The sequence below is a fragment of the Neopsephotus bourkii genome, unplaced genomic scaffold (genome assembly GCF_033783945.1).
Source record: "Neopsephotus bourkii isolate Nb327-2 ecotype Australia unplaced genomic scaffold, CSIRO-AGI_Nbou_v1 NB_1187, whole genome shotgun sequence".
NCBI lineage: Eukaryota > Metazoa > Chordata > Aves > Psittaciformes > Psittacidae > Neopsephotus > Neopsephotus bourkii.
In genome coordinates, this window is record NW_026901672.1 from 177,603 (window position 1) to 199,415 (window position 21,813).

The window sequence follows — 21,813 nt, forward strand, 5'->3', positions numbered from 1 at the left end:
TGTCCTGTCTCTGTAGGGGAAGTTTGAGACTGTGAATTTGGTAGAGAATTGAAATGTCAACAGTTGGTCTAGGACATCTATATGGAAAGGGGCTGGTAAATGTGAAAAAAAAAAAAATTATTAAAGGAGAGCTTAGGATCAGGCATATATTTGATGAGATATTAAGCACTTAAAAATTGCTGTTCCCAGGAAATATGACAATAAGAATTTTAACTTTTGTCTATTGTGGGTTTCTTTCTTGGTATATATATATTCTACTGAAAAGTATTGAAGTTATTTTGTTGGATTTCCTAGTTTTTACAGAACTTCCTTGGTTTTAGCATTTCCTGTTCTGTTTCATCAGCCTCCAGTGTATCTGAGTGCTCATTTATTTTTGTAAATTTACTTGTACTAAACTTTGAGGAGAATGAATGCATTTATGTGAGTAGGATTTAGGGTCAGGTTTAGGTGCTTAATTGAAGCTCCTTAAGCCTAGAGAGACTGAGCTCCTAGTTCAGCCTGGCTGTGAATGGAGTTCAGCCATTCCAGAGACCTTTGTAATGTAGATGTCAAAGATGACTTGCCTGATAAAGTTGTTTGCCTTTTACAGATCAGATTCCTAACTCTGTTAGGAATTTCTGTTAGGTGTTTCAGCAAGCTATCTACTAGACCTAGGATGCATTTGGGTTGCCAGTTGTGACCATCTTGGCATATTTGCGGAGAGTGTTGCCTTACGCGTAAGGATGACAGCCAACTATCTAAAGCAGGAAGCTTTTACCTTCTAAAATCCCTTTTTTTTTTTTTTAATGGATTTTCTAGAAATCTGTGAAACATGCAAGGATCCCAGAGGAAGCTAACAAACTTACTGAATAAACCCTTTTCTATCCTTAGACTTCCATCTAGCTCATAACTGAGTTACATATTGAGGTGAGGGGCATAGGAGAGACTTGCGGATAGTATACTGAGCAGCTCTTCCCTAATTTTTGTCTCTTCCCACTCTCCCCCACAATGCCTTTTCTTAAATTCTGTTTTTTAATGACATAGTCTTATGCTTCCAATGTTTTTACTTTAAACACCAAGAACCAAAAGTCTTCGCTGTGTGGAACAGAGCCAGCTTTTAAGTGTCATCTAGCAATGATGCCTAGACCTTTGAAGTTTCTTTGACGAACTTCCACTGCTTAAATAACGCCAGTAAACTGTAAGCTCCTATCCTCTGTATGGTTCGGGAGCCAAAGGGACTCTGGACTCCTGGATCAGTTCAGAGGGAGAACTACAATGGAAGCTACCCATGATCTAGAAAGATATTTAAGAGATTTAAGCATTTTTATAGTGAGATTTGTTTCTTTCGAGTAGAAAAAAAAACTGCATTGAAACCAGTGGGGTCTGTTCCTGGCACCAAAGCAACTTCACGGGCAGATTTCTTAGCCAGATGTGAAGCAGAATGGTAGTGTAACTTTTCTTTCTTTCTTTTAACTTGTGGTAAAAGTAGTTTTCATCATTCCAGCTCTTTGCCCCTGGGAAAGTCAAGCAGAACAGCTGAAACAAATGTGAAATAGAAGGGCACTACATGCCCTTCTGTTGGGCAGAAGATTTCTGCACAAACAGTTTATTTTAAAGGGTTGTGTTATAAAGAGTTAGTGTTAGGTAGTGCTAGTTCCAGATAATAATGAGGTGTCAAAAATTTTTAATGTAATTGCACTTTCCTACAGAGATTTTTCTTTGTTGAGCAGTATTTACTTTGTAAAATACAGCTATGAAGTAGTCCTTTCGTGTAGTTAAAATACTTCATTCTCCTTATATATATTCAGCAGCTTGCTAATAAACCAATTTTGTTGCTAAGAATGCATTTCCTGTCATCTATGAAGCTCCTAGTGCTCTTAGCAAAGCAGTATATGAGATTTTGAAGTCAGTTACATACTTTGCCTCTAAAAGGAGACCAGATCTCTTTACGGAGGAAGGGAAGGTTCAGTTTATGTTGAACAGCTTGAAATTATCCTTTCAAAAAGCAACTTACAGCTAATTTCCTACAAGGGCAGAATGGTGTTCTTTAAGGGATTCACACTTACTTACAACACCATGTTAAAACTGAAGACTACTCTGACTTGTCTTTTTTAATGGTTATAAATGATGGAAGTGCAGCATGCCTACCAGTGTTATTACAGCCTCACTGAGCAACTGCAGACCTGCATCTGGTTAAATCACTTGTGTTCAACTTCTTATGGCAATACCCTCTCATAGCAACGTGGAAAATAATTTCTCATAATTGTAAGGACTTCAGCTGTTGAATGCTTTTGTATTTATATAGTTTCTATAATACTGCTGTACCACTGATACCGTTTTTAATAAAAAATAATTTTTTGAATCGACATTCTAGCATCGTTAGTATACTAGCGGTAGAAAATGGCATTAAATCTTACAATATATGAAAACACGGTTTTCATATTTGGTATGTCTCCGAATAAATGTTTTGACAATTTTTAGAAAAATGTAACAAAACCAAGCAGTCTGCTCAGTTTTGGCAGCTTGAGACAGTTTGAGGGTTAAGCTTTCACTGCTAATATCAGTTATCTGATGTTTTTAATATAAATATGTTCAACTGAAGTGTTATGAATGCATCTCTGAAGCATTACTGATTCACGAAGATGATGATGTGTTCTTAAATTATGAAATGTCTTTTGTACCATTCAGAAAGTGTTTTACCTACTTTGCTCTTCTGTTTAGGTATTCCAACTTGATATTGAACTTATTTTCCCTCATGGTGGATGCCAACATTCCAGATATTGCTCTTGAACCTGACAAGACTGTGAAAAAGGTAACAGGAAAGCTTTGCTTGTCCTTCAGTAATGCAAGTCATCATGTCATTAAATTTTTCAGTTGCTTGTAGTTATTTGTGACTGACCTGAAAGTACTTACTCCTGGTAAGTTTTGAGCAATTTCTCATCATCATGGTCATGGCTTGACTTCGCGAACGAAGATTTGGGAAGGGCATTTACCCATGCTTACTACAAGCGCGCTGATGACTAAGAAGGCCAATGTGGGATAGGCAAATCCGGCTACAAAAAGCACAGCAGAAGGTCTCCTTGGGTGGAACAGGTGGGACACGATTCTTCCTGCGTTGTCTTTTCTCCTCGAGACTAGTTCTTCGTGAACTCTCAAAGGAGTCAGCGGCATTATGTATGGTGTGCCTCCAAGTCTCCCGATTGGAGGCCAAGGTGGACCACTGATGGTAGTCAATATGGCCAAGGCTAAGGTATTGTTTCAGGGAGTCCTTGTATCTCTTCTTTGGGGCACCTCTCTTGCGGCTACCAGTGGCAAGTTCACCATAAAACACGATCTTGGGGAGGCGGTGATCCTTCATTCTAGAGACGTGCCCTGCCCAGCGCAGCTGCAGTTTCAGCAATGTGGCCTCGATGCTGGTGACCCCTGCCTGTTCGAGGACAGTGACATTAGACACATAGTCAGTCCAATGGATGTTTAGGATTGTATGGAGGCAGCGCTGATGAAAGCGTTCCAGGAGTCGCAGGTGATGACGGTAGATGACCCATGATTCAGACCCATATAAAAGAGTAGACAATACAATGGCTCTGTAGACACTGATCTTTGTACTTTTCTTCAGGTGTTTATTACACCAGACTCTTTTATGGAGTTTTCCAAAGGCTCTATATGCCTTTGCTATTCTGTTGTCTATCTCTTTGTCGATCGTGGCATCCGAGGAAATGATGCTTCCCAGATAGCTGAACTGCTGAACTGTCTTAAGCTCTGACTCGCCGATGGTAATATGGGGATGGCGATAATCTTCTTGTGGTGCAGGTTGGTAGAGGACTACTGTCTTCTTCAAACTGACTTCCAGCCCAAAAACCTCAGCCGCCTCCGCAAAGCAAGATGTTAAACGCTGCAGAGCTGCTTCTGTGTGGGCAACAAGGGCGGCATCATCAGCAAAGAGCAGTTCACGGACAAGATGGTTTAGGGTCTCAGTGTGGGCCTTCAGTCGCCTTAGATTGAATAGGCTACCATCGGTACGATATCGAATATAAATGCCATCTTGTTCGTCGAGGTCTGCTGTAGCCCTTTGGAGCATCATGCTGAAGAAGATTGTGAATAAGGTCGGTGCGAGAACGCAACCTTGTTTCACACCATTGGTTATTGGGAAAGGCTCAGAGAGTGCATCACCATACCTGACTTGGCCTTGCTGATCCTCATGTAACAGAATAATCATTTTCAGGAACTTGGGGGGACAACCTAATCGTTCTAAGATCAGCCACAAGCCTTTCCTGCTCACAGTGTCAAAAGCTTTGGTGAGGTCAACGAAAGTTACATATAACCCCTTATTCTGTTCTCTACACTTTTCTTGCAATTGTCTGAGAACAAATACCATGTCTGTGGTACTTCTATTAGCCCTGAAACCACACTGACTTTCAGGTAGAAGTTCTTCTGCGATGGCAGGTACTAGTCTGTTCAATAGTATTCTTGCAAGAATTTTAACAACAATGGAGAGCAGAGTTATACCACGGTAGTTTGAGCAGTCTGACTTGACACCTTTTTTCTTATACAGAGTGACGATGATTGCGTCACGAAAGTCTGACGGTATTTTGCCTTGTTCCCAACAGCACACAACTAGCTCATGAAATTTAGCGTGGAGTGCTTGGCCTCCATGCTTCCATATTTCAGGTGGGACTCCGTCAACCCCAGCTGCCTTGCCAGTTTTCACCTGCTGTATGGCCTTAAGAGTCTCTCCCATGGTAGGGGCTAAATCCAATTCGTTTTTCACCGGATGTTGCAGAATGTGCTGGATTCCTTCGCCTTGGACTACACGATTAGCACTAAAGAGGGTTTGAAAATGTTCAGACCAACGATTCAGGATGGAGATTTTATCTGTAAGAAGCGTTTGGCCATCTGCACCAAGTAAGGGGCTTTGAACCTGGAATGTGGGTCCATACACTGCCTTCAGAGCCTCATAGAATCCTCTGTGGTCACCCAAATCTGCACATAGTTGAGTCTTTTCTGCTAGGTTGAGCCACCACTTGTTCTGGATGTCTCTAAGTTTCTGTTGGAGTTTGCTACATGCAAGACGAAAGGCTGCTTTTCTTACATGGCAGAGTGGCTGAGCGAGGTCTGCTTGATAAGCAGATCTCTTTTTTGTCAGCAATTCCTGGACCTCCTGGTTGCTATTGTCAAACCAGTCTTTGTTTTTCTTTGAGGAGAACCCAGTGGATTCTACGGAGGACTGGAGGATGCTGTTTTTGATATGTTGCCAAAGCGCTTCAGGAGAAGAATCTATAAGTTGGTCTTCAAGCCTAGTTTGAAGGTTAGCCTGAAAGCTGTCCCTCACTGCAGCTATTTGAAGATTATCAACATTGAGCCTCCTCCTTGGAATGCCGCCCCTCTTAGGTTTGGGCTTGAAGTGGAAATTAAGTTTGCAACGCACAAGGCGGTGGTCTGTTTGGCATTCTGCACTAGGCATCACTCTGGTCTGGCAGACATCACGAATATTTCTCTGGCGCACTAAAACATGATCAATAAGGTGCCAATGTTTAGATCGTGGATGCATCCAGGTTGTCTTCCAGCTGTCTTTCTGCTGGAAGATAGTGTTGGTGATGGTAAGCTGTTGCTCTGCACAGAACTCTAGTAAGAGACGACCGTTTTCATTGCAGTTGCCAACACCGTGCTTGCCTAGTACTCCTTTCCAGGCTTCAAAGTTCTTTCCTACTCGGGCGTTGAAGTCACGAAGGATTATGATCTTATCTTCTATAGGAACTTTCTGAGTGAGGTGACGCAGGTCGGAGTAGAATTTTTCTTTTTCTGCAGGGTCAGCTTGCAGAGTTGGAGCATATATGCTGAAAAGAACAACGTGTTGCTTATTGTGTAGTGGAAGACGTAAGGAGATAATACGGTCGGAATGACCTATCGGCAGATTTTCAAGTTTGGAGGCTATGGAGTTTTTAATCATGAAGCCGACTCCAGAAAGATGACTTTCAGTTTTGGGTTTGCCTGACCAGTAGAGTGTATAGCCAGCACCATGTTCTTTGAGGCTACCTTCCTCATGAAGGCGAACTTCACTGAGTGCAGCGATATCGATGTTAAGACGTGACAATTCATGGGCAATTAGCGCAGAATGGCGCTCAGGACGCCCACTGTTCACTGTATCAAGCATGGTTCTGATGTTCCAACATGCGAGTGTCAATCTGGACACACCTTTGGAGGCAGGTGTATGCCTTTGTCTCTTTGTTTTTAATTGACCGCAATAGAAGATGCCCGTTGGCCGCGGCTAGCCAACCAGGTGGAGGGGGAGATGAGCTTTGGTTAGGCCACCTTTTCTAGGCCTCTCTCCATATGGAGCAAGCAGTGCTGTCCTTGAAAAAGGCTGCTTGGTCATTCAGGATGCTGCCGAACAAGACTGTCATCTCCTGGGTCAGACTTGAGCGACCAATGTCCTGAACCGCCTGCATGCAGGGTTGGGTCTGCGACTTCCAGTGCACCTTATCACCTGCCGTTTCGTCCCTCGCCTGTCGCTGCAGGGCTTTGCAAGTGTGGGTAAACCCTTTGGGCCTGCGCAGTGGATTTATTTTAGGTGAGGCACAGCGTGCGCAGAACTGGCCTCACCCTTTACACCTGAGGTTTATCTGCCAGGGCCTAGCGAGCTTGGACGGTGACAGCAAAGTCCTCAGGTCGTAGGTTTAATTAGAGTATCCTTCTCTTAGATGGATGGCCTTACAGGACTACACGAGCTCCATCTGCCCGGGTTTGAAGTTGGAGTTGTCCTTCTCCTAGGATGGTTGCCTGAAGGCTAGTGAGCCCGTCCTGCCCATGGACACACTTTGTCTGACCCTTCATTTGAGAGCTGACTGGCATGGGAAACCCTACCGGAAGCATAAGCTACCACCAGCATAACTCCCAACTTCACAAGGGCACGCAAGCTCTTTCCCCACGACAAGGGGGTGTCCGTGAAAGAGAGCAATTTCTAGAGTCATTGAAATTAGAGATGGAAGAAGATATTTTTTGAGATAATTTAGCACATGTACCCATAAATACAGATTTGCTCTTTATTGTCCATGCAGTAATGCACAGTCTGCTCTAGCACTCATTTCCAAGGTACTACGTTCTGCTAACAATAGTGATCCCACCTTATCCCACTTGTGATAAGTGAAACTATGGATTGACTATATCATGAAAGCTTGTTCCAGCTAGTCTAGATGAGTCCTAGCTGATGGTGAAGATTTGAATTGGTAAACTGATGTGTCTTCATCACCAGGAGGCTTTTGTTTGTAAAACAAATACATGCCCCTTAATTCTGACTTTGTCCCTTCGCATCAGCCTGAATCATTCTTTTTCATCTGATGTTTCAACAAAAGTTGACATTAAAATTACTGGATAAATGTCCATCTAGATTTCATTACATTTATATTTGAGGCAAACATTGGCTTTCTTATAACCTGATTTTTAGTGAAGGCCTTTCTGTTTTATCTCCACAAAAGACATTGTGGAGCCTGTGTATCCAATGAAATCAGTTCAGTGTGCTTTTTATTTGAACAGTGAATTTTCTCTAAAATAGGCTGTTCTTCAGTGTTTTAAATAAGCCATGAGAGCAGAGATTCAGAATTTTTAATATTTCATGTTCTAATAGACTTCCCTTACAGAAAAAATTAATTGCTACACGTTTTGCCTGCAAGAATTCGAGCATTTCTGTTCAGTTTCTTGGTTTCAAATTGCTGCAAAGAGTTCACATAGCTATTCAGTTTAATTTCCAGAAAGGCTGAGATAGCCAGATGTGTTTTCTGGTAAAGATAACTGCTCTCCCTCCACTTGACTGTTTTCCTGAGAAACTGACAATTTTAGCTTACTCATAGAATCATAGAATCATAAAATACTTAGGGTTGGAAAGGACCTTAAGATCATCAAGTTCCAAACCCCCTGCCATGGGCAGGGGCACCTCAAACTAAACCATGTCACCCAAGGCCTCATCCAACCTGGCCTTGAACATCGCCAGGGATGGAGCATTCACAACCTCCCTGGGCAACCTATTCCAGTGCCTCACTACCCTAACAGGAAAAAATTTCCTCCTTATATCCAATCTAAACTTCCCCTGGTTAAGTTTTAACCCATTACCCCTTGTCCTATCACTACAGTTCCTAATGAAGAGTCCCTCCCCAGCATCCCTATAGGCCCCCTTCGGGTACTGGAAGGCTGCTCTGAGGTCTCCACACAGCCTTCTCCAGGCTGAACAGCCCCAACTTTCTCAGCCTGTCTTCATACGGGACGTTCTCCAGTCCCCTGATCATCCTTGTGGCCCTCCTCTGGACTTGTTCCATGTCCTTTTTATGTTGAGGATACCAGAATTGCACACAATACTCCAAGTGAGGTCTCACAAGAGCAGAGTAGAGGGGCAGGATCACCTCCTTCGACCTGCTGGTCACGCTCCTTTTGATGAAGCCCAGGATAGAAGATGGGAGGTAGAGGCTTAAAGTTAGAAAACTGAAATGGTTCAGTACTTACCAATTGGGGTTTAACTACATTTTTGTGGCAACACGTTCCTTTGAAGGAAGAGATACTATGTTTGCAACACGTGTCTGTGAATTTCATCTTTATAAAAATACACATTTGGTTCTGGCTACCTATTGGAAAATGGAGAGAAGTAATTGTTTTTAGTTCCATGATATAGTAGGGAGGGGAAAACATTTTAGATTACGAAGTCTGCAGATAGATGTGGTATAAATCCTGGGAGAACTTGAAAAACGTATCTACAGGTAATGCAGGGGCTAATTTTGGAGTGTGTGTCATGGAGTGAAATAACCATCAGTTTGATCTCTTTATGGTATTTATTGACTTCCAGGACTGCTGGTTCTTTGATATTTGCAGCAGTAAGTTTGAGACTTGCTACGTGTTTTAAATCTTACTCATCTCTGTCTAGAGTTCACTGTTGCTTGACATGATAGTTCTCATTCCTGCCTTGTGAGCTCTGACATTTTTTTTATCAAAGGGAGTCTCCTATTTTTCACTGCCAATCGGGGAATCATAGGAAGGTTTGAGGTGGAAGGGACCTTAAAGCTTATCTAGTTCCAAACCCCTGCCATGTGGGGTTTGCCTGCATTAATGTGCAATATGCTTGTTTCTTATATTGGCATTGTATTTTATCGTGGTAAACTCAGTAGAAGTGCAGTCTAATTTTATATTTCCTTTTGTAATTAATGATAATAGGATTTCAGATTCTGTAAAATTTTTGTGGAAGATTGCTTTAATATAGCAACATTTGAGTATTTCAGGAATTTGTAAAACACTTTTCCTCTATAAATTTCCCATATAAATTTCTTGAAATAACAAATAGAGATACAGAATTGCAAGTCAACAGGTCATTTCTACAACTCGTATGTTACAGCTCATTGATGCACAGTATAAAACATCAAGATATGTAAAGCATGATTGTATTATATCTGGTTGCAGATCATGGAAGGAAGCAAAATCTAAAGGGAAGTTCTAAGAGCTGTGAATTAGATAAGTGTTGTTGCTTCTAAATTCCCTTACAAAATATAAATAATACTGCCTTTTTTGCATTAAAAGAACATGAGCTTAGTTATGACAGATCACTATTAGATCAAATGCAGCAGTTAGTTACTGGGATGCTGAGCTCTGACAACAGTGCAGCTTGGTGAACTGTGACTTCTAACCTCATGCTAGGTTCAAGTCTGTCTATTCACAGAGGCTTCAAAATGTGAAAAGAGCTAGTACTGAACTAATAAGGCAGGTATTTTTGATAAGGAATGAAAATAACTTTCTCATTTTCAAATTTAAGAGGGTAAGATTTGCTTTTCTGAAAAGTCTATTTACTGAGTCTTGTACCTTTAAAGAACAAAACTCACACAGTAAAGTATTATCAGGAAAGCCAAATTGTTTATCTTATTCACAAACATTTTCTTTGTAATTCATAGACTTTTCAGCCTTCCCCAAGTATTGTTATTTTATATATACTCCCATGTTTTCTGACCACTCAGCCGTTTTTCACTCATTTTAACTGTCGAGGTTTGACCATTTGGGTCAAAAATGATGCTTTGAATATATACTCCTGGAATTTTGTGCAAAAATAATACACCTTAATGAGATCCCTAAAGTGTAGGTGAACAGATGACCCTTCCATAAAGCAGTTGTTGACATTATGATGCTGAATGTATGCACGTATGTTCAAAGCTTCTATGATAGCAATTGTTTTCTTTACTTCTCAATTTTTTATTTTTTTGCTTTAAAAGAGGTTAGCAAATTATAGAATCAGAGAAACCCAAACTGCTTTCCTGTGGAGGGAACCTTAAAGTGCATCCAGTTCCAACCCCCTGCCATGGGCAGGGATGCCTTTCACCAGAGCAGGTTGCTCCAAGCCCCATCCAACCCGGCCTTGAACGCTGCCAGGGATGGGGCAGCCACAGCTTCTCTGGGCAACCTGTGCCAGTGCCTCAGCACCCTCACAGGGAAGATTACTTTCCTAATGTCTAATTTAAATCTCCCTTCTATTAGTTTAAAGCCATTCCCCCTTGTCCTGTCACTACATGCCCTTGTGAAAAAATCTCTCTCCAGATTTCTTGTCAGCCCCTTTACATACTGTTCTCCATTCAGGACCTTACACTTGGCATTATTGAACTTCATGAGGTTCACACTGGCCCACCTCTCAATCATGTCAAGGTCCCTTTGGATGGCATCAATCCCTCCAGCATATCCACCAAACCACACAGCTTGGCAAACGTGCTGATGGTGCACTGGATCCTGCTGTCCATGTCACCAACAAAAATGTTGGTCATTGTTTGGGTTTTTTTAAATAATGTGTTAGAAAATATATTCTAGTTATTAAATACCTTCTTGTCTGTTTCAGTTTAGTTACAATCTTTGCTTGTACTAATTCAGAAAGGAAACAAGATCTTGTATCTCTTCAGCTGAATGGCAAGTTTGTTCAGTCATTTAACAAGATAATGCTGTACCTTCTTGTAGGAAAATTGAATAAATGCTTTCAGCATCTCAATTGATTTTTATTTTTTATTTTTTTTTCCTTAAAGCGTTAAACAAAAAATCCATATATATTTCGACAGACTCAAATTAGCTAAAGATCCATTTTGGACTGACCTGCAAAATTAAATTACCTTTGATGTGTGAGTCAAGTCAATAGCCATTTCAACCATGATATCACTTTCATGGAAGACAAAGGTGGGGATTTACAAATGTTTCTGTATTGAAGAAGGTATCCTACTTAATAGAGTAGGTGGAAGTTCATAGCCAGCATCTTCCTTATTGGTGCCATAGTAAATCTCATTCTCTGCCTTGTAGAGCCCTCCTTGTTGCTTTAGGCAGCTCCTGAGGCAATGAGGTGTCTCAGGCAGCTGAAGTCAAGTCACTGAGGTAACTGGATAATTACTTTTACCTAAATCTAATGATAAATTATAGTACTAGTTCATCATTAAGCCACAAGGAAAATTTGCTGATGACACCAAGCTTTTTGCTGATGACACCAAGCTGTGTGGTTCGGTTGATACGCTGGAGGGAACGAATGCCATCCAGAGGGACCTCAACACGCTTGTGAGGTGGGCTGATGCCAACCTCATGAAGTTTAACCATATCAAGTCCAAGGTCCTACACCTGGGTCGAAGCAATCCCAGGCACAGCTACAGGCTGGGCAGAGAAGAGATTCAGAGCAGCCCTTGCGGAGAAGGACTTGGGAGTGTTGGTCAATGAGAAAATGAACATGAGCCGGCTTCAGTGTGCGCTTGCAGCCCAGAGGGTCAACCGTATCCTGGTGCTGCATCAAAAGGAGTGTGACCAGCAGGTCGAAGGAGGTGATCCTGCCCCTTTGCTCTCTCATGAGACCTCACTTGGAGTATTGTGTGCAGTTCTGGTATCCTCAATGTAAAAAGGGCATGGATCTGTTGGAACAAGTGCAGAGGAGGCCACAAGGATGATCAGGGGACTGGAGCACCTCCTGTATGAAGATAGGCTGAGAAAGTTGGGGCTGTTCAGCCTGGAGAAGAGAAGGCTGCTTGGAGACCTCATAGCAGCCTTCCAGTATCTGAAGGGGGCCTATAGGGATCCTGGGGAGGGACTCTTCATTAGGGACTGTAGTGATAGGATAAGGGTTAATGGTTTAAAACTTAACCAGGGGAAGTTTAGATTGGATATAAGGAGGAAATTTTTTCCTGTTAGGGTGGCGAGGCACTGCAATAGGTTGCCCAGGGAGGTTGTGAATGCTCCATCCCTGGCAATGTTCAAGGCCAGGTTGGATGAGACTTTGGGTGATATAGTTTAGTTTGAGTTGCCCCTGCCCATGGCAGGGGGTTTGGAACTTGATGATCTTAAGGTCCTTTCCAACCCTAACTATTCTATGATTCTATGATTTTATATTGTAGGGGAAAAAAAAGGAAAGAATTTTCTTGTTTTTAAACAAAAGAATGCTTACTGATGGGAGTATTATGCTTCAATTATTTTGGCAATTTCTCATCGAGACCTTTTGATACTGGAATTTTTGGTAGGTGTAGCCTTACTGCTGTTCCTAAGTAGGCATGATCTGTTTTAGAGATTGTTTCTAAAGAAAGGTTTTTCTTTAATGGTCACAACTTGATTCCTCAAAGCGAAAGCATTGTGATGGTAGGTGGTAGATGAAGTTCCAGACTAAGCTTTAGCTTCAGGAAGTGGCATAATGTGTCATCCCCACCTTGATAGGCAGGGCGGTGCTTTATGTTGCAGGAAATATCTGCCCACTGGTGAAAGATACATTAAGATGTAAAAAAAAAAAGACTAGCAAGTAAAATCATCTTTAGAAATATTTTTGGTGTTCCCCTTTTCTAGACTTTGGAAAAATAATATATTGAGTTTTTAGAGCCAGAATAAAGGTCTATTTATTGTAATCATATACATACTCTAAATAAAACCCCAAATGTGTACTATATGACAATGATGTCTAGAATTGAAACAGACTATATGAAACAGATTAAAGAATACTACTGTCATTTTTTATGGCTTGATTTCTTATGCTGTCTTCTGTCCCTTTGATACATCAGGATGCTTGCTAGTTAGACTAGTTAGAAAAGATAGTTCAAAGTTAGCAATCCCTGAAGTTTCTTATCTTCAGACAAATAAGGAAACAAACTAAGACCGTGAAAGAAACTATTACGTGGAACATGTCCTCTTTGGTGAGGCACTGGATGATTTGAGTTGTGGTTGGGGGTTTGGTTTGGTTTGGTTTGGTTTTCCCTAGAATTTCAGACTGATAGATAGTATGAGACTTTTTAGAAAAATGTTGATTGCAGAAAGCACTATTAAGGAAGTTTATGCCTAACCTGAGGGACAAAAGGGGAGGCAGGATCTTTATAGTTGAAGACTGTTTTGCCAAAGTGTCATCTTCCAGTAAGAATGTGACATCCCATGGACCTGTCAGAATGTAATTATACAATGAAACTTAAAATCTAACTGAAAGAATATTGTCCAGTTGTCATTTCTGTCCGATAGCTGTGAAATATCTTGGGAGAAATACATACTGAGTGAAGGCAAAATTGGAACAGCATCTTGTACATGTGCAACTTCCACATAAAATAAGTAAAGGTTAAACCTGTTTGACATGAGGTGTGTCACAGAGGGGTATAAGCAGAGCTGGATGCTCTGTTCCTGTCATCTGTGAACATACTTTCACATTCTTGTTCAAAAGAGAGCAAGCTCTGCATAAACGGATTTTACGTCTCAGAGGAAGATGACAATGTGCGTATTTTCTCCCTGTTAGCATGAAAAGAACCAGAAACTCCCAGTGAGTTCAACAGGATATGTGGATTTTAGAGCATACCAGAATTGGACACTACCTTCTTACTCACTTTGCTTTCAGAAATTAATCACTGCTGACCTTAACAATGCATTCTCACACCTAAAATTGGACTGAGATTTGAGTGAGTCAGCATTGGCATGAAAGCAGAAAGTTTAAAGTTTCGTAAGTATGAGAGTGTATGGAAAAATGTTTTCAGCCAGCTGTCCACTTTCACTGTGTATATCCAATATCAATAGATGAATTGGCTCATACCTTTCATGCATGAAAAACTTGTTTTAGTGACTCACTTCCTCACGTGTTTCCATCACTGTTTTTCTCATAGGGAAAAACAAGCAAAAATAAACCAACCAACCAAACCATAAAACAGTAATTACCAACTACTAAGTGTGCCCATCCTCAAAACCGTAGGAACCCTCTTAAATTTCTTCATGTTTTATTTCATAATAAAATGTTTGTCATTTTTTTTGATGAAGAAAAAGGTAGCTGCAGAATTTAAAATTAGTTGTCTTTTTGATCTTTTCATCTCCTTTGTCCTCTCCATACTATTTATAAAGAAAAACTGTCAGTCTAGTGTGCTCCACCTCATGGTTGGTGGCACGATCTCCTACTGCCACAGTCTGATTTAGGCTTTTCTGAAAGCCCACTTTGGCTCAAAAATGTCACAAAATGAAATTAAATTGAAAAGTAGGAGAAGAGTCTCCCCAGTTTGCCTCTCCCTTTCTGTGGCCTCTGAGGTAATTGCCTTTAAATTTTCCACTTTTTGCTTATGCTTTTCCACTTCTCAGTTTTCAGGAAAAAAGCTGGTCAGAAATCTCTTTATGTTGACTTGTCAGTGCGTAACTGATACTACAATAAAGATTTATTCCCCCGCAGCAATGCCTTTTTTTCTGCCAGTGCTACTTGCTTTTTCATTTCCAGTACAGCTGCAGCACTAGTTGCTGATTGTTGGGCTTTTTTTTTTTCTTTTAAATTAGCCAGTCTTATAAATTTAAGTGTAATGACTAAAATCTGGAGTCAATTATATATGCAGTTTTGCGTAAGGAAAAGGCAGACCATCACTTTTCATATGTAGCTAATGCATTCAGCACTGTCACCTCCTAACAAAAAAAGCTTTTGATTTTTCCACAAGAAAGCCAGATGGTTTCTATCTGTCCTTCATAACAAATTTGACCTTTAAATGAGAAAACATTAGAGACCAGTGATTCATTGACGCACAAAAGACTCAGCAGGCATTAAAGGACAGTGTCCTAATTGACTGAGCTGTTTCAGATCCCATTGACTAAAGAAGGTGCTGTGCAAAGGTGCTGTAATTGTTTCAGTCATAGGCAAGGTTATTGTGAACATAGCGCAAATACCTGGCTTCCACCAAGCTGCTGTTTGTGAAAGTTATCCCGTTAAGCTTTGACATTCAGTGCCTTTGGGTGGACACAGAAAAGGCTAACATCAAACTAGTGAGGAGAGTGGGGAACTTTCTTCTTATGGAGTGTAACATTGAGAGCAGTCTCTGTTTCTCCGTCTGTGCAAATATTGATAAGAAAATGAGTAGTATAGTTGGAAATCAGCAAGAAGAGAGGGCAGACATGTTTTGTTCCTTTTACATTAAATGTATTAAAGTAAAATCAGTTTTGTTCTACAGGTATAAAAACTGAAGCAGAGATACAGTTTGAGGTACATAAAACTGAGCGAGGCTGTGTTTAAGGCTTGCTAGTTTTGCCAGTTTCTTTGCCTGGGTTGTAGTAAAACTCTCAGTGTTCTTTCCCCTCCTCTGGCCTGCCCAGGAATTAGTCAATGGATGATTGAGAGTTAAATTCACAAGTTAGTGAAATGGAAAGGACTTCTAATCTGGTGCTTGACATGCCCTTTTAGGCATTCTGTATCTGTCCCTCTTTGCCTGACTAAAAATATAAGTATTTGTTAAAAGGTGGAGCTAGAAAATATTTCTGAGATTAATGCCAAGAGGAAATTTACTTTTATAGGTGAAATAAACTCAGTTTTGATCAGTTTGAGCGTGTGTGTTTCAGTATTTGTATTTGCTTGCTCCTCTGGGAAGTGTTACTCTTTGTAAAAGTGTCCCATTGACATGGAGCTTATTTTGCACAGGCAGACGTTCATCTTTCTGTCCATTTGGGTAATGTGCTGCAGCTGCACACTCAGCTTTTCTCTATCTAGACTGCTGATTCTGAATGTATGTTAATTCATCATTTCAAACTAAAAAGATGGAATAAACATAGCAACATGAACCAAGTGTGAGAACATGCCTGTACTCCTGTTGCTTTATGTCATGCTGTCTGTTCATAAGCTTTTGACCAGTATGGTGAAATTCTGAGCTAGAACAGTATCATCTTTCTGTAGTACAGCAGCTGAAACCCTGATTTTCATGGAAGCTCAGTTTAGAGATACACACTAACATCTTTATTGGCTTCTATTTAAAAAAAAATAAATAAAAATTAGAGAAGCCTACACAGGCCTGTCTGGAAACTGCTTTTTGTTCAAATCAAAGCCTTGAAAATAAAAGCTATTGTTGGAATAGGCTTGCAAATTAAATTGTTCATGCAAATAGAACATCTGAAGAGTTTATACTGCACGTTGCTTTCCCTGTTGCTTGCAGTCCAAAGAAGAAAGTGTTTTGCTGAAAAAGATAAAATGTGGTAAGGGTTAAGCCAAGCGTTTAGTGCCAGTTTCTGGTACACAGATGTTGGTTGCTGACTCTGTGTAACAATTATAAGGCAAAACAGTAAAAGTAATAGTGAACCCCCCCCCCCTAAATTTTGTCATTTTCTTTTTTTCTTTTTCATCAATTGATTTTTATCTGAGGTTTTAGCAGTAGTCAGGGTGCTTGCATCCCATGCGTATTATGACCCAGTGAAAAAGGACACTGAAGTTTCTCTTAAATTTAAGCAGCTGACTTTGCAATAAGCAATCCCATGTAAGAGTGATAGAATTATGTGGCTAGGAGTCATAGAAAACACGGGCAGTGCTGCTTAATGTTGCTGGAAAAATAAATACTAAAGCAGCCACCAATATTCAGAATGGCTGACTTGCAGCATGTCTGAAAATGAAACAGGATTGAGAAAAGGTTCTCCTATGTACATGTTATAAGTTACCTCAAAATGCATTACTGCCTTCTTCAGTACTATGAAAAGCATAGCTACAAATGTTAATGAATTAGAGAATTGGTTACTGTCCTGAAATTTATAAAAGCCTTCTAAGAATTTCTGAAATGTTTGTCTTAACCTTGAGTCTTAACTACCTAATCCATTGTAGGCAACGTTTCAACAGCGAGAAGATGCTTGCCAGTACAAAAGAAAAGTTCCTTCATTTAATAGAGCTCTGGTCTGTACTGTACAGTAAGTCAAACTTGACAAAAAAGAAAACAAAACCATACAAATCTGCTCATTGGTGAGAGGGAGAGGGCAGTCTTGTCGTTAAGAATCAAAAAGCATAAATGAAAATCTCGGAACTTTGCAGTGAAGTGCACTTACCTGCACCAGTACTATTACCAGCTGGGTTTGTTTATGATCTCTCAGTCCTAAGCCTTACATGCTACCAAAAATACAAAATACCAAAAAAGAGAAAGGTAAAGTTGGAATTTCATTCAACTGAATAAAGACACAGGCCTGCCAGTATCTCAGACCTTTAACTGCAATATTTAATATGATTAGGGTTTTAGTTCTCCTTGAAAACATTTTAAACAAAAGTTTAGTGTAAGTTACCAGCAGTTAACACTGTCTGTTATTCTGGTAGATATTATACTCTTTCTCTCTTAGTTAACACCTTCCCTTTTCTTAGTGAAATGTCACATCAAATGTAAATATGCATAAAGTTTACAGGTTTGAAATTTCATATCTTTAAAATGGGGTTTGGTTTATTGGGGTTTTCGGGGATTTTTTTTTTAATGGAAATATGTTTCCCATGAAACAGTTTAGTTTCTACTGCAGTCTTATCTCATGATGTTCTACATACCCATAACTTTCTTCATCTACCCCAGAATTCAAGATGTGGCATTCCTACTTAGTGTTTGCTCTGATGATGCTGTGTCATCACAGGATCCTGTGTTTCTTTGCAACAGATGGATGAAGTGACCCTTGGCTTTGAGTTGAGGTATTTTGTTTCACTCTGGCAGGTAGAGGAGGAGAGGACATTAATTCTGATTTTGATTAGGATCTCACGTGGTGTTTGTGGTTTGGGTTTGGGATTTTAGGGCAAGTGTTCAGCTGAAGTATAGTCAAAACTGAAATCTGTTTTTGTTATTTCACCCCCCTGCCCCTGTATCTTAGCCCCTTAATCTTTATGTTTATTCCAGAAAGCATAACAATGTATCTTCAAACTGTGACCTGATTATAAACAGCATGTGTAAATGTAATTGTAGTCCCTATTAAGGATAAGTGCTGTATAAGTTTATCTTTGCATTTAAGAAGGGAGAATCTTTTAATTAATGCTTTGACCAGCATTCTCTGCAGATACTGAGAAACTCATTGCAAGGAGCAGCAATAATGGAATGTAACTGACTGCATAATAAAATTTCTAGTCATATAACTGCACAATCCTGTTCTTTTATTCTTTATTACTAAACTACCGGCTGTGCAGGGAAATAGGAAGTGGACAATTTGAAACCTTAAACTTGAATCTCAGTATCTCTGTGGACTTTCTAGTTCTTTATCTATCCTTTTCATCCTTAAACATTCAAATTCTGCTCTTGAGACATGGTGTTTAAAATCAGTGTGTGTATGTTGTATGGGGTTTAATCTTCCCTTTAAGGAAACAAAGCAAAGCTTTAACCAGATTCATCAAGTATGTTTATTTTCTCTTTGACAAATACTAATGAGTAAACTAAAACAATTCACTTAATTTAAATGCCAAAGTGAGAACTGTGGTGGGACATTTTTGTTGCCTTCATAGTAGCCATTAAGTGTGTAGCATGAGATAATTCTGTAACTCACTGAAGTTTTATCCCCCAGAAAATAACCTGTTTATAATAATAATTACTGCTGGTATTGTTAGAAGAACTGTAAGTCAGTGTATATGAATGTTGCTGCTGCTGTTGCAGCTTGGGCGGTAATTTGTCATCTTGCCATGTTTCTTCTGTGCTAGACTGCAGCAGTCAGTATTAATTGCAGTGCTGAAAAACTTCCATGCAGAGATCTAGTACTTGACATCATTTTATCCTGCTTTAATTGCGAACTGATTTTAAGACCTAACTGTGGTTAAATTTCTTTCACATGTATCACTGTGGCAGTGTGTTCCTGGGGAAGGTAGGAAATGGGTTTAAGTTGTCATTAATTTCATAGAATGAAGCTGCATCTTAGTATGACTGCAAAACTTTCTATGAAGTTCTTCTACGAACCTATTATAAAATCACTGAAGTTCTTGATTGCTAGAGTTGTGTAGAAGACCTTTGCAGTGTTTTGCGTTCAAAAGTGCAGTTAAGAATTTTGCTGAATTCTTACTACAATACTTTTTCTATGAGCGTGAAAATAGATCTGATAGAAGTCTGTGCTATAATTTGGGGAGGTATTTAAGCTTGTGCATAATTGCAAGCCAGTGGATAGTCAGTTGTATTCTACTGTTTGCTTCTGTGGCTGTCAAGCTTCTAATATGTCTGTGGGAGATGATAAACTTCCTTCTCATCATGTTACTCATGAAGATTAAAGTTCTGTAATATTAGCCTGAAATATGTTCTAAATCTTTTGCTGGTACTTGCTTCCTTGAGAATTTGAACTTTTATTTGCTAAATCTATCCTTTCATATCTATAAAACTTCTTTTTGAGGGGAAGGTGAGGAAAAACTCTATTTATGCTTGTTTTAAAAATACCAGCAACAGTTATAACTTGAGTGAAGCAGCATTACTTTTACATACTTGGCAGGCAAACTTGTCTTTTTTTAGTGTATTACTAAAGGGCACTATTCTGGAGTACATTGCATTTGAAAAGAATTGAGAGTAATACTAAACTGAAATATCAAGAGTATTTTGCTGTGATAAAGAGGGTGATTGCATGTGTGGTATCCTTGGTGCAAAGAAAGAATACAAAACAGGAGGAGGAGGTAGTATCTCATAGATAGGACCTTCTTAAGAACATTGTTGAAATAATTTGGCTTACATTTTTGTCAGTGCTTAAAAAAGTGAATATATAGAAAATATTCAGGAAAAACTCGATTCAGTCTCCTTAGTCACATCGAGGAGAAAGTTAAGGTTCAGCTCTAATCGTTCGATATTTGCCTGTATGAGAGAGATTGCCGATGGACAGTTCTTTAATGTAAAAAGCTTTAATGAGCTCAATGGTTTGAGATGGAAATTGGACAAATTCAGGTAGGAAATAAGTCACAATTGCTAAATAGGGCAATTAATCATTGAAACAGTTTACCTCACATATGCAACATTGTCTCAGTATAAAGACTGCATAAAAGAGATTTTCTGAGATAAACGACAAGTTACATACTTGATGTTTGATACCATTTTACCTGGCTCATTATGCAGGAGACTGAAGCAGATGAATAAAATGGTCTCCACAAGAGCTCTCATCATTTGAAATTTATGAGAATGAAGCATGTGATTAGATGGCAGCAATTAATTTTGTGCAAGTAATGTGAATTTGCCGGGCAATTTTCATGTTGCAATGAGCACTACTTTGTAAGGTGAATAGTAGTTTTGAATTGCAGGATAGATATTATTAGAGAATGCTAGGATCTAGGCTTATTGAAAGAGCTTTAAACAAGATTTGAAGGGGGAAAGTGATAAAGCCAGTCTCACTAAAGATAAGCCTGGGACTAGCATGCCAGCATTTGAGGTACGGTGTGCTAGTGAGGTCCTTCGGTCTGCTATCTCAGTGGAGATAGTAGACGGAAATGATGCAGCGCAAAGACGTGAGGGTTATTTGGTGTGGTAGAAGTACCTGAGAATGGTCGTGCAGGAATTAGGACTTCAATCCCTCAAAAAAGTGGCAGGATCAATAGCCCAGCTGAAGTGCATCTACACCAGTGCACACAGCATGGGCAACAAACAGGAGGAGATGGAAGCCACTGTGCATCAGGATAACTGTGACATAGTTGCTCTTCTGGAAACATGGTGCAATGACTTACACAACTGGAGTGCTGCAAGGGTAACTGTAAACTCTTCAGAAGAGATAGGAAAGGAAGAAAAGGCAATGGGGTAGCCCTGTGTGGTAGGGGGCGTTTTGATTGTGTAGAGCTTAATGGTGGTGACAGTTGGGTTGAACGTTTCTAGGTGCAAATCAGGGAGAAAACAAGCAGGGCAAATACCATGGTTGGAGTTGGTTGTACAACACCCATCCAGGGTGAAGAGGTAGACAGAATATTCTTTAATGTTCAGCTGGGGCAAGTCTCACTATCTCTAGTCTTTGCTCTCATGGGGGATTTCAATTTACCAGATGTCTGCTGAAAATACAACACAGCAGAGTGGAAACAGTCTGGGAGATTCCTGGAGTGTGTGGAAGAGAATTTCCTGACACAGAGAATGAGCCAGCTAGGGAAAGCACCTGCTGGACCTGTTGCTAGTGATCAGAGAAGGACTTGTGGATGATGTGGTGGTTGGAGGCTGTCTTGGTCACTTCTCAGAGAAGTAAGGTTGAGGGGTCAGCAGAACTGCCACCTTGGATTCTGGAGGGCAGGTTTTGGCTTATTTAGGAGCCTGGTTGGCAGAGTCCCTTGGGAGGCAGTCCTGAAGGGCAAAGGAGTCCAGGAAGGCCAGGCATTCTTAAAGAAGGAATTCTTCAAGGCCCAGAAGCAGCTGTCCCATCTGCCAGAAGATGAGCTGGTGAGGAACAGACTAGCCTGGCTGAACAGAAAGCTTTGGATGGAACTCAGGAAAAAATGAGAGTTTATGGCATGTGGAATAAGGCAACTCAGGAGGACTGCAAAGCTGTCTTGAGGTTATCAGGGACAAATCATAAGGGCAAGGCCCAACTAGAACTTAATCTGGGTACTGCTGTGAAGGTCAGTAAGTTTCTCTAAATACATTAACAACTAAAGGAGGGCTAAGGAGAATCTCTGCCCTTCATTGGATGAGGGGGGAGACATAGCGATAAAGGATGAGGAAAAGG

General features: G+C 40.2%; 1 protein-coding gene across 4 annotated transcripts in view; it reads left to right on the forward strand.

Annotated features, from left to right (window-relative positions):
* The window catches only part of PIK3C3 (phosphatidylinositol 3-kinase catalytic subunit type 3), a 78,398-nt gene that overhangs the window by 50,407 nt on the left and 6,178 nt on the right, over positions 1-21,813 (forward strand). For all 4 annotated transcript variants that reach the window (XM_061364079.1, XM_061364080.1, XM_061364077.1 and 1 more), the window contains one exon: positions 2,701-2,791. In XM_061364079.1, coding sequence (XP_061220063.1) covers positions 2,701-2,791 — 91 coding nt within the window. The remainder of the gene's footprint in view (positions 1-2,700; positions 2,792-21,813) is intronic.